Raw genomic sequence first — 13850 nt, forward strand, 5'->3', positions numbered from 1 at the left:
TGATTGAATTTTTCGAGGTGGTGACTAGATGTGTCGATGAAGGTAAAGCAGTAGATGTAGTATACATGTATTTCAGTAAGGCTTTTGATAAGGTCCCACATGGGAGATTGGTTAAGAAGGTAAGATCCCATGGGATCCAGCACAATTTGGCAAATTGGATCCAAAATTGGCTTAGTGGCAGGAGGCAGAGGGTAATGGTTGAGGGCTGTTTTTGCGATTGGAAGCCTGTGACAAGTGGTGTATCACAGGGATCGGTGCTGGGACCCTTGCTGTTTGTAGTGTACATTAATGATTTAGACTTGAATATCGGAGGTATGATAAATAAGTTTCCAGATGACACGAAAATTGGTGGTGTTGTAAATAGTGAGGAGGAAAGCCTTAGATTACATGGAGATATAGATGGGCTGGTAAGATGGGCAGAGCAGTGGCAAATGGAATTTAATCCTGAAAAGTGTGAGATAATGCATTTTGGGAGCAGTAACAAGGCAAGGGAATATACAATGGATGATAGGACCCAAGGAAGTACAGAAGGTCAGAGGACCTCGGTGTACTTGTCCATAAATCACTGAAGGCAGCAGCACAGGTAGATAAGATGGTTAGGAAGGCATATGGGATACTTGCCTTTATTAGCCGAGGCATAGAATATAAGGGCAGGGAGGTTATGATGGAGCTATATAAAACGCTGGTTAGGCCGCAGCTGGAGTACTGTGTGCAGTTCTGGTCACCAAACTATAGGAAGGATGTGATTGCACTGGAGAGGGTGCAGAGGAGATTCACCAGGATGTTGCCTGGGCTGGAGCATTTCAGCTATGAAGAGAGACTGAAAAGGCTAGGGTTGTTTTCCTTGGAGCAGAGAAGGCTGAGGGAGGGGGGGGGGGGGGGCATGATTGAGGTGTACAAGATTATGAGGGGCATAGATGGGTTAGATAGTCAGAAATGTTTTCCCTTAGTGGAGGGGTCAAGAACCAGGGGGCATAGATTTAGGATAAGGGGCAGGAGGTTTATGGGGGATTTGAGGAAAAATGTTTTCACCCAGAGGGTGGTTGGAACCTGGAATGCACTGCCTGAAGAGGTGGTGGAGGCAGGAACCCTCACAACATTTAAGAAGTATTTAGATGAGCACTTGAAACGCCATAGCATACAAGGCTACTGGCCAAGTGCAGGAATATGGGATTAGAATAGTTGGGTGCTGGATGGCCGGCACAGACACGATGGGCCGAAGGGTCTGTTTCTGTGCTGTGTAACTCTATGACTCTAAACGGGTTGATTGGCTGCATTGATGAATGGGCTGTGTTTTGTAATTGGCTCCGTTGCTCTGGGCAGCAGGGGGCGGGGCTGGAGCCATGCTTGTTTTTCCCGCTAAATTGACGTAGGAGGACAGGCCCTGCCCCCTTGGCTGGAACGTCTCCGTAAGCGCCGCTCTGATTGGACAAGGCGATCAGCTGGTGGCCTAAGGCGGAAGCCGGAGTTAAGCCATCGCTTTAAAAATAAAATCGGCCGTCCGAGCAGCATTTTGAAAAGCGGAAGGGGAATCGGGAGGGGGTTTTGCAGCGGGGGAAGAGGGCAGGTTTTTATTTTAGGGAAGGGTCGGAGTTTGTAATAATAATAATAATAATAAAGAGCCCCGCTCCGGTTAGCCGGGCGGTCCAATCAGGTGCGAGGATGCTGGCAGGTGGGTGGAGTGTACGGTGTGTTTTTGTTTTAATGTTTTTGTTGAAAAGTTGAAGAAGAGAAAAAAATTATTTCCTCCGGGGGGAAGCGTAAAGGCGGCGGCGGCGGCGGCGGAGCCGGAGCCAGAGCCAGGATGAATGGAGTCACCAAGAGCAGGTTCGAGGTGAGTCAGTCAGTGGTTGCTAGGGAGGGTGGGAGTAGAGGCTTCAGTTCTGCCTCTGCCCCCACTAGGCCCCCCCTAGCACCCAGCTCCCTCTCCCTCTGTTATTGTCTGCCAGCTGATCCAGGCCTCAGCAACATTCCTCCCTCCCCCACTCTCTCTCCAACATGATCACACTTTTCCCCCTTCCAGCCAAACCCATCTTGGCTTTATTTAAAAAATCCTCAGATGCAATAAAATGATTTATTCACTTTTTTAAAAAATCCTCCTGTGAAGCAGGGAATTTATTCCTTTGTGTGATGTGCAACAGCTGATAAGTGTTTTGAAGCCCAGAGTTCTCTCTCTTTTTTCTGATGTGTTTTTTTTAAAGTGAAAATCCCTTTTGTGTTTTTTTTTAAAGTAAAATCTTAATTTTTAAGTTTTTTTTAAATTTTGTTTTTGACTCCAGAGTCATTATTTCTAAGAATTATTGTGAGTATTTTTAAAACTCTTTTTGTGCCTATGTTCTGATTTGGGGATTAAATATGTTCTAAAAATATTTTCTTGTGTTTTGTAGCTTAATAAATTTACAGACTGTGTTTTAAATGGCAGGCTTTTAAAAAAACAATCCCACCAAGAAACTTGAGTTTAGGATCATGGCTACAAACAAGTATTTTTGCTGGTATATGGAAAAGTCTGCAATGGCACTTGAAAACTATAATAGATATTCATATTTTTGAGAGCCCTTTAATTGTAATTATTAAAGAACAAAAGGGCTTAAATGTGGTTTAAAAGGGGTGGGGTGATATTGGCTTGATGAGCAACTGAATAATTGTGATTATTAATTATAATGGGGATATCCTTCATAGAATATTACAACACATTGTTGATGGTTTTAGTCTGTATTTACTATCCTGGAATTATTAGTGTAATTTGGATTGTATTATGGAGAACCGATGACTTTGCACTTTGTAGGAGACAGTTTTTTTAACATGGCAAAAAAGGCAGTCTATGCCAGTCTGCACATGCAAAATAATAGCTAGGTAGTTACTTTGGGTTGCATTGGTTATAGTATATAGTTCTGGTTGTTCAGGAACCCAAGATTTGCCACTACCAACTCTTCAATTTTTTTTTTAGAGATACAGCACTGAAACAGGCCCTTCGGCCCACTGAGTCTGTGCCGACCATCAACCACCCATTTATACTAATCCTACACTAATTCCATATTCCTACCACATCCCCACCTGTCCCTATATTTTCCTACCACCTACCTATACTAGGGGCAATTTCTAATGGCCAATTCACCTATCAACCTGCAAGTCTTTGGCTTGTGGAAGGAAACCGGAGCACCCGGAGGAAACCCACGCAGACACAGGGAGAACTTGCAAACTCCACACAGGCAGTACCCGGAATTGAACCCGGGTCGCTGGAGCTGTGAGGCTGCGGTGCTAACCACTGCGCCACTGTGAACATATATTGCCGATTGCATCCCAGTATCATTGCCTTCTGTCCCTTTTTCCATGTTTTCAATTTTTTCTTACACCTCTGTTGATCTTTAATGTTTTATTTGTATTATAAAGATATGTATTCCAAAATTGGTAGTGAGACTTAAGAAAAATAATCGTCATACGAAATGCAAAAATAGTTGGGCTGGCAAAGACTGACTGGTCCACGAAACTCATCTGTCATCTATTATTGTACTGTGAGAAGTGGATATCCTTTACTTGTGGAGACCAATAGTGTAAATATTTATAAAGAAGGATTACAAAACTGTAATAGTTGAGGGACGCTGATATTTTCACACGCAGGAAAGTGAAGCTACCATAATTTGAATTCAGTCTGAATCCTGCAGCGCTAACAGTGGTGGTAGTGCTGTAAAGTTGTGTGCGACCCTGCAAGATATTCTAAGTGCTATTAGAAATTATCTCTGTTTCCGCAGGGAGAAAGGATTAAAGGGTAAAGTGAGTTAAATTGCCTAAGTAGAACAGACATTTTGGGCTGAATGCCCCTTGGTCTGAAAGCAGGTTGTCATATCACTTGCAAGGGTCAAATGGGAGCCTCAGTATATTTCTTCATGTGACAGGAAGAGCCAGAGAGGCAGGAAAAGGATTTTGTACTGTTGTTTTGAATACTGTTTGTTATTGCACTGTCTGGTAAGCAATAGTAGTTCATTAAAGAAGAGGGAACAGAAAGAGCAGTACTAGTTGAAATGATGCATTTTGCAGATGAGCTGAAGGCCAATGAAAATTGCCACATGTGTGGTTGTTGGGCAACCATGGAACATAAACCACAACCACAGGGACTTAAATTGAACACTGACTGCAGGACTGCTGGACCTGTTGGCAATTCATATATTGGTATGGTTTGTGACATAATTCTTGCCAGCAGGTATTTGCTCCCTGCTCCTCCACTCTTCCTCCGACCGCCCCCCCCCCACCCCAACTCCCTCCAAAAAATATTTTCAAGCGGACTAGCTGCCCAAGCAGGTTGTGGTACGTTTTCGGGAGTGTGTTTTCTTTTTAAACAGGGTGATGGGGAGAAAGGAGAGCAAGGAACCGGTGCGATTTCCTAATTCTAAAGGTCTTCAAGAGAAATTAGATTAATAGCCATTATAACTAAGAAGCTCTTTGCCTCCTCTCCCCCAAGCCAGAATTAAAGCAGCATCTGGTGTACCTCGGGCCCAATTCTTAGTCTTTGAAATATCTGATCTGGGCTGCAGCAGCAGTAGGAATGGGAGAGGGTCATAATTAATCCCTGATCACTATCTGATGTCTTGTGTGTGTCTCCAACATTGGGTTGCTCTCCATGGTTGAATAGCTCACTGGCACTCATTGTTTAGGCTCACACATGAAGAACAAGCACCAGGGTGTCATAGATTTTGTTTTTCAATAGAAGATGATTGAAAATTGGAGCAGAAAAAGAAAGTTTTTAATGTTCAAAATGATCTTTTTATTGGGAGGAAGCTGTTGATTGTTAATTTTCCATCTTCCTGATTGATTGAACAGGTTATGGAATAGCTTCTGTTGTACGTTGTCAACCAAAAATAAACCCAAGTTTTTCCACTGGACTGTTAACACTGCATCAGAGCTCTCACTGCCAGGCTGGTTTATAGAGGAATGTGTATATCGAATGCTGTGGGTGATTGGTGCAATGGTAGCTGTTTAGTAATTTTTTTTACTGTTCGCTTGATCCATTTCATTCCCTTCTTCCTTTCAAACTTGCTGCATTTTCACATCTTCTGATCTGAGCTACGACTTTTGTTTTAACCTCAAAATCAGATGGAACGAGAGGATGAAGAACATAGGCCCACCCCTTTCATTTCTATTCCAGAAAAAATCATATTTGACTCCTGTAAATACTTTAATTTCTTGGCCCATGTTGGCACTTGCTTTTTAATGACTGCACAGCACATGTTAAAACGTCTGTGTTGATGTGGGCATACTGGATATCATGCATGCAATCTCTTCTGGAAGGTGTCTAGTAAATCCATCCAGCAAATTTTGATTTTTGATACATTTTCCAATGTTTTGGAATTTTATATACACAGATACTTTGTTTATGCTACGTCTTGACTTACAACAATACTGAATACCATTAACGCAATCAAAACATGCTCCTTGTTGGTTCAGTAAGTAGCTGAGCCATACAGAAAAGGTGAGTCGGTCAGCCTGCAGTTGACTGCAAGTCATTGAAAGCTGGCTAATCCAGTGTCCGAACCACCAGAAGCTGCCCATCCACAAGGAGCAGCCAGTGCCCCCCAGAAACCAGCCAGCTACTACTAGCAAGAAATGACCAGCAGCTAGTCACTAGAACCCACTTGGGGGAACCACGAGTCACTTCAAAACACTCGACCCTAACAGCCAGCTGCTGAAAGCTAGTCTGCAGTGAGCTGAGACTCTGCAACCAGCCACCTCCAGCAGAATGAGCCCTGGGGGTTAGGTGGTATGGCAGGGATGTGGAGAGGAGCAGCTTGCAGCTGCCCAAAGTTACAGAACTGGTGAGCTCCGAATTGGGTTTGTCAGTGGGAGAGAATGGAGGGAAAGGAGGAAGAAGGAGAAGAGGGTTGCCAGAACTGGGAGGGCGGCGCAGTGGTTAGCACCGCAGCCTCACAGCTCCAGCGACCCGGGTTCAAATCTGGGTACTGCCTGTGTGGAGTTTGCAAGTTCTCCCTGTGTCTGCGTGGGTTTCCTCCGGGTGCTCCGGTTTCCTCCCACAGCCAAAAGACTTGCAGGTTGATAGGTGAATTGGCCATTATAAATTGCCCCTAGTATAGGTAGGTGGTAGGGGGAATATAGGGACAGGTGAGGATGTGGTAGGAATATGGGATTAGTGCAGGATTAGTATAAATGGGTGGTTAATGGTTGGCACAGACTCGGTGGGCCAAAGGGCCTGTTTCAGTGCTGTATCTCGAACTGTTACTTGATTGTGAAATTCCTTGCACTTTCAGCAAGGGGAGGTGGGTGGGGGAAAGTCATCCAGGAGTGGCATTCTGCCTGTATTCTTCCCAACTACATCATCTGCTACAATCTGGTGGCTATTCTTAAAAAAATTGCCGTCAAGCTTTCACCCTTCCTTACAGATGCTGCATTTTGGGATGCAGTTCCGTGGGTGAAGGCAGCATCTCCGTACTTTACCCAAGTGGCCATTAGTAATGTGGGAGGTAGCAGAGTGTCAGCGGGCACCACAGTCCAGCCTGATCTTATTCTTGTTTGACATCCACATATGTACTTTCCAGCAGGGTTTGTGCACTGCATTCTCATTAAGAGCGAGAGCCCTGGTCAAGATTTTTTTTTCTTCTTTGCTCTCTTTATAGCCATAGGGCATTGAGGCTAATTGTAAAACTTCACCAGCTGCCCTGGTTGAGATCAGCTAACTCTGCATGAGCTAGAAATCACACTTGGGATCTGCTGCTTTGTGTGGCTGAGTGTTGTACCAGGCAGTGTCCTTATCCACTGAATCACCGTCCACCCACAGTTTACACCTTCCCCCAAATAAGCAAACTTTGCCCTATTTGAGACGGAATGTGCTATATTATTGCAAATGGGTTAGAAAAGATAATCCAACATCTCCTTTCCAGCACACGTGATGCCAGGCATCACAGACTGTCTCTCGGAGGGTACCCAAGGGCTATATGAAGTTCCGGATCATGCAAGATTGGATCGTTTGATGTCTCCATGTGGCTGACTCAAGTTCCGTAATATGAATTCTAATATAAAAAAATTAAAAAGCATAAACATCAGCACGCACGTGCTGAATGTTGGAGATAGTCAGATGCTGCGATGGGGAAGTTAGGGAGTTAGAGGAATGAGCTTCATTAGTCTTGTCCTCAACATTGGTTCTGTAACTTGCTGTAGAGATTGCAAGCAGTGCATCCCAGGGTCGATTAGCTTATTTAGAGTGAACTGTTGCTTCTTGTTTGGAGTTTGCCTCTCATCTTGGCATCATGTCACTGGGAGAGCTCCGAATAATCTATTGTTCAGCTGTCTTGGAAAGGGGTGTGTGGCAAAAGAGGAATTTAAAGACCACTTGGGAGCTTTTCAATTTTATCCCTACTAAGCATAGTGTCTACTTATCAGTGGCAGTAAGGTACATGTTGGTGCATGCAGTAGCTAATTGGGCTTTTTAAAAATTTATGCTTATTCACAGCTCCCTGCTGGCCACAGATTACATAGCGTGCACCATGTAAAATGTCAGTCTCGGGGGAAGAGGGCAGGGAAGAGAGTGAGCAAATGTAATAGTCATTTTTACGAATGATTATTCAACTGGTGAAATGCCAGAGCTTTTTTTGTGCAAATTCCATTTTGGGGAGGAGATCAGTGGTGGAGGGTGGGGGGGGGAGGGATTGGTTTGCTGGGAGGGAGGGCTCTCCTATAATGAGGTCTAAATTATAGCTGACTGCGGGAGTCAATTTCTGAAGAATGGTGTAATATTCTGACTGGAGCATTTGACAGAATGATCAGCGACAGCAGTGCAATTCCCATAGGGAGAAAAAGGCTACAGCAATGCTCATGTATTTTGTATATCATTAGTTCTGATCAGTAAAACACTCACCATAACTGCTTATGCAACTGGATGATTGTGTTATTTTGATTCCCACTGGTTGTCTGGCACCATGTTTTTTCTTTTTTATATATATATATGCACACACACACACACACTTTTTCAAACTTAAGACATTGGAAAATGTGGAATTCCTGTACAAGAAGGAAAACTAGGAAATTGTTTCCTGAATTTAGGGTGGTAAGATTACTGCCTCCTCCTCCCTCCTTTATACCCCCCACCCCCGCCACAACCAAATATGATCTTTATTAACATCTTTCCAATCTGTTTTATTTTGGTACTTTTTGGGTTGCCCCAAATTGAATAAATGTCTTTAACTATGAGCTGGTTTTAATACTGGGAATGCTAAACGTTACCGAACCACAACCAAGTGACGGGTGGGTGGCAGCACCTTGTTCATCCACTATTATTTTTCAAATTTTATTTAATATTATTGAGTCGTACAGGGATTTCTGTGCTTCCTGAGATAATTGACAGCTACGAAATAATGGAGCGCATGCTGCCTCACAGCCTAGATCATGTTTTCAAATCCATACATTGAGGATCTTATGTGCAGGACTGTCCAAGCTTTGCATCGTTGTGAGCAGCTTAGGTGCTTATCATAGATCCCTAAGGGCCACATATAAAGCTTAAATCCATACACCTATTAATCTGCATGTATCTCAGGCTGCACATACTAGGTCTTGATATCCTGATTTACAAACATACAAATTAGGAGCAGGAGTAGGCCACCCGGCCCTTCGAGCCTGCTCCGCCATTCAGTAAGTTCATGGCTGAACTGATTACTCCACATTTCCACCTACCCCTGATGACTTTCCACCCCCTTGCTTTATCAAGAATCTATCTACCTCTGCCTTAAAAATATTCAAAGACTCTGCTTCCATCACCTTTCTCAGAGAGAATTTTATTTATTTCATTTTTCTGTCTTAAATGGGCGACCCCTTATTTTTAAACAGTGACCCCTAGTTCTAGATTCTCACAAGGGGAAACATCCTTTCCACATCCACCCTGTCAAGACCCTCAGGATCTTGTATGTTTCAGTCAAGTCGCCTCTTACTCTTCTAAATTCCAGCAGATACAAGCCTAGCCTATCCAATCTTTCCTCGTAAGACAGCCCGCTCATTCCAGGTATTAGTCTAGTAAACCTTCTCTCTACTGCCTCCAATGCATTTACATCCTTCCTTTTAAATAAGGAGACCAGTACTGTACACAATACTCCAGATGTGGTCTCCCAAATGCCCTGTATAGCTGAAGCATAACCTCCCTACTTTTGTATTCAATGCCCCTTGCAATAAACAATAACATTCTATTAGCTTTCCTAATTACGTGCTGTACCTGCATACTAACTTTTACGATTCATGCACTTGGACACCCAGATCCCTCTGCATTTCAGAGCTCTGCAATCTCTCACCATTTAGCTAATAGGCTTCTTTTTTATTCTTCCTGCCAAAGTGGACAATTTCACACTTTCCCACATTATACTCCCATTTGCCTCCAATCCTCTATCCATACCAATATGTTAGCCCCCTACACTGTGAGTTTTTATTTTCTGCATTAATCTTTGATGTGGCACCTTATCAAATGCCTTCTGGAAATTTAAGTACAATACATCCACCAGTTCCCCTTTACCCACAGCACATGTAACTCCCTCAAAGAACTCCAATAAATTGGTTAAACATGATTTCCCTTTCACAAAACCATGTTGACTCTGCCTGATCACCTTGAATTTTTCTAAATGCTCGCTATAACATTTTTAATAGCTTCTAACATTTTCCCTGTGGCAGATGTTAAGCTAACTGGCCTGTAGTTTCCTACTTTCTGTCTCCCTTTTTGAATAAAGGAGTTACATTCGCTATTTTCTAATCTAACGGAACTTTCCCCAAATCTAGGGAATTTTGGAAAATTAAAACTAACACATCAACTATCTCACTAGCCACTTTTAGCACCCTAGGATGAAGTCCATCAGGACCTGGGGACTTGTCAGCCTGCAGCCCCAACAGTTTGTTCAGTACCACTTCCCTGGTGATTGTAATTTTCTTGAATTCCTCCCTGTCTTCCATTTCCTGACTTGCAGCTAATACTGGGATGTTACTTGTATTCTCAATAGTGAAGACCGATGCAAAATAGCTGTTCAATTCAACTGCCATCTCCTTATTATCCATTATTAATTCCCCAGACTCACTTTCTATAGGACCAATGCTTACCTTGTTAACACTTTCCTTTTTTAAATATCTGTAGAAACTCTTACTAATCTGTTTTTATATTTCTAGTTATCTTTCTCTCATATTCTAATTTTACCTTCCTTATAAATCTTTTAGTCATTCTTTGCTGTTTTTTATATTCTGTCCAATCTTCTGACCTGCCTCCCATCTTTGTGCAATTATAGGCTTTTTCTTTAAGTTTGATACTATCTTTAACTGTTTTAGTTAACCATGGATGGCAGGTCCCACCATTGGAATTTATCTGTTCCATGTATTCTGAAATATCCCCTTAAATGTCTGCCACTGCATCTCTGTTGACCTATCCCTTAACCTAATTTGCCAGTTCACCTTTCATGCCCTCGTAATTACCCTTATTTAAGTTTAAAATACTGGTCTTGGACCCACTCTTCTCTCCCTCAAACTGAATGTAAAATTCAATCATATTATGGTCGCTGCTACCTAGGGACGCCTTAACTATGAGGTCATTAATTAATCCTATCTCGTTGCACAATACCAGGTCCAGTATAGCCTGCTCTCTGGTTGACTCCAGAACATATTGTTCCAAGAAATTATCCCGAAAACATTCTCTGTACTCCTCAACTAGGCTGCCTCTGCCCATCTGATTTTTCCAGTCTATATGTAGGTTAAAATCCCCCATAATTATCACTGTACCTTTCTGACAAGCTGCCATTATTTCTTCCTTTATACCCCATTCTACAGTGTGGTTAATGTTAGGTGACCTGTACACCACTCCCACAAGTGACGTCTTGCCTTTATGATTTCTCATCTCTACCCAAACTGCTTCTACATCCTGGTCTCCTGAACTTGGGTCAGCCCTTTCTATTGCGCTAATACCATCATTAATTAACAGAGCTACCACTCCACTTTTTCCTAGCTTCCTGTCCTTCCTCAGTGCCATGTACCCTTTAATATTCAGGTCCCAATCTATGTCATCCTGCAGCCGTGTCTCTGTAATGGCTATCAGATTGTACTTACTTATTTCTATTTGCACTCTCATCTGTTTTGTTTCAAATGCTACGTGCATTCAAATACAGAGCCTTTAGTTTTGTCCTTTTTTATTATTTTTGTAACCTCTAGCCTTATCTGTAGATTTACTCTTAGATTTGTATGCTCTGTCCCTTCCTGTCACAGTCTATCATTTCCCATATTCGTACCTTTCTTGCCTTGTCTCTACTCCTTGATTTACCATATCTTCCCAAATTTGATCCCTTGCCCCCACTATTCAGTTTAAAACCCTCTCTACTTTCCTAGTTATGAGGCTCACTAGAACACCAGCCCCAGAGGTAGACCGTCCCAACGGTATAGCCACCACTTTCCCCAGTACTTGTGCCAGTGCCCCACGAACTGAAAATCACTTCTATCACACCAGTCTTTGAGCCACGCATTAATTTCTCTAATCTTATTTGCCCGTGGCTCAGATGATAATCCACAGATTTATTACCTTTGAGGTTCTGCTTCTTAATTTGGTGCCTTGTTCCTCATACTGACTTTGGCAGGACAAGGAAAGAGGTTCTGCAATGTCGTTGGTATCTACATGGACCACCACGGCTGGATCCTCCCCCTCCCATTTATGTTCCTCTCCAGCCCTGAGCAGATGTCCTGAACCCTGGCACTGGGCAGGCAACACAACTGTCTGGATGCTTGCTCTTTGCTGCAGAGAACAGTGTCAATCCCCCTAACTATACTGTCCCCTACTACCACTACATTCCTTTCTTTCTCCCTCCACTTGAATGGCTTCCTGTACCATGGTGCCATGGTCAGGTTACTCATCCACCCTGTAGCCCCCACTCTCATACAAACAAGCTGAAAGAACCTCAAACCTGTTGGACAATTGCTGAGGCTGCTGCACTCCTGCCCTCTGGGTCCCCTTACCTGCCTCTGCTGCAGCCACACACTCTTGTCCCTGACCAGATCAGAAGGGGTGTGACTGCCTCCTGGTACAAAATGTCCAGGTAACTTTCCCCCTCCCTGATGTGTCACCGTGTCTGCAGCTCGCACTCCAGTTCAATGACTCTGAGCCAAAGTTCTTTGAGCCGCAAACACTGCAGACGTGTTTGCCCCGGATCACACTGGCATGCAGGAGCTCCCACGTGCTGCAGCTGTGACACATCACCTGTCCTGCCATCCTTAATGTGTTTTAATTAACTAAATTATTTTATTGATTTTTTTGATATTTTATTAAGCTTGCCACTAGTTCCTTTACTATTTTAAAAGTCTGGATTAGAATGAACCTTCATCACTTACCGGATACTCACCAAACAGGTAGCTTCTTCCCAAACCCCACATCTACGTGCTTGCCAGTGATGTTTGATGCTATGTTTGATTTAAATTAAATTAAAAACTTATCTGTATACTTACCCCAGCGGCTCTCGGTTTCACTGCTCTCACTGTTGTTTGCGACGTCACTCTGATGTCACTTTTTGAATTTTTTTTAAACCTCCACTCCCACTGTGCTCCTCTCTCTCTTGCTCTGTCTCTGACTCTAGGTTTTTGGCGCGCTTTTTAACCCTCCGCTCCCGCCGTGCTCCTCTCTCTCGCTCTGTCTTCGACTCTTACCATTACCCTTGAGCTTACCATTTACCCACCAATGAGGCAGCAGCTGTTAAAAACAGCCATTTCAAAATTTCCAGGCCCACAAAACTTGAGGGCAGACTAGATTTGAAAATTTAATCACAAATAGAATTGAGTTGGCTTGAACTTCTGCATTGCTGGGCTTTGCACACTTGTCCATTGGCTATATTTTGCATGCCTCTGCTATCCAGCTAATACAGTCCATAATTCCAAACTTACCATTGTGCTTTGTTCCAAGCTTTAAGAGAAAATGAAAAGTTTTTTTTTTTAGTTTGTGCAGTAATTGCAGCCTTGGTTCAGTGATTAGCGCACTCGCCGCTGGAAGGTCCTGAGTTCAAGTCCCACTCGAGCACAGAATCTAGGCTGGCACTCCACACTGAGGGAGCACTGCACAGTTAGAGGTGCTGTCTTTTGGATATGTCTGCTCTTTCAGGCTGATGTAAAAGATCCAATAGCATTATTTTGAAGAAGAGCTGGCAACTTTTCTCTGGTATCCTGGCCAATATTTGCCTCCAACCGCCATCACTGCAAAAAACAGATTATCTGGGCGTTACTACATTACTGATTGTGAATCCTTGCCTTGGGCAAATTGGCTGCTGAGTTTATTGCATTATAACAGTTACAATAATTTTCAGCAGGCCTTCACGATACAGCTACAAATTAATGCTGATGAGAGTCTTTCTTAGATGTATAACTATTGTTGCTTCTCATAAATTAGTACTATAAAAATGCAAATAAAGAAAGCAAAATTGCATTTCTGTAGCGCCTTTGAAGACCTCAGGATCTCCAAAGTGCTTCAAGGCCAATGAAGTACTTTTGAAGTGTAGTCATTGTTGTAACATAGGATGCAATCAATTTTGTGGACCCTTGAGTCCATTGACCTCCGATTGGAGACCTGTAGCTCTGGTGTGGAAAATATTGCAGGGTGCAAATTAAGCTTTCTTTCTATTTTGAAAGTTTCATTGATCCCAGATAATAAGGGAACTTGTGCAGAGGGCTCCCTCTCTCTTTCTCCCTCCTCATTCCTTCAAACCACTGGCCGGACACTTTTTCCAGTAGAAGTGAGCACTTGAACTCGAGAGCAGTGGGTGACATGTCGTCTGGAAAGAAAAGAGCTTGCATTAATGTAGCGCCTTTCATGTCTCCAAGTACTTCACTACCAGTGAATTACTTTTGAAGTGTAGTCC

General features: G+C 43.1%; 1 protein-coding gene across 2 annotated transcripts in view; it reads left to right on the plus strand.

Moving 5' to 3' along the window:
• The first annotated feature begins 1562 nt into the window (after positions 1-1562).
• The window catches only part of LOC137348190 (F-box/LRR-repeat protein 20), a 146204-nt gene continuing 133916 nt past the window's right edge, over positions 1563-13850 (plus strand). The window contains exon 1 of one of the 2 annotated variants that reach the window (XM_068013521.1): positions 1563-1834. In XM_068013521.1, the coding sequence (XP_067869622.1) occupies positions 1805-1834 (30 nt within the window). In that variant the 5' untranslated portion in view covers positions 1563-1804. The remainder of the gene's footprint in view (positions 1835-13850) is intronic. The other variant, XM_068013523.1, reaches the window with a different exon arrangement.

This window comes from Heterodontus francisci, chromosome 33 (genome assembly GCF_036365525.1).
Source record: "Heterodontus francisci isolate sHetFra1 chromosome 33, sHetFra1.hap1, whole genome shotgun sequence".
NCBI lineage: Eukaryota > Metazoa > Chordata > Chondrichthyes > Heterodontiformes > Heterodontidae > Heterodontus > Heterodontus francisci.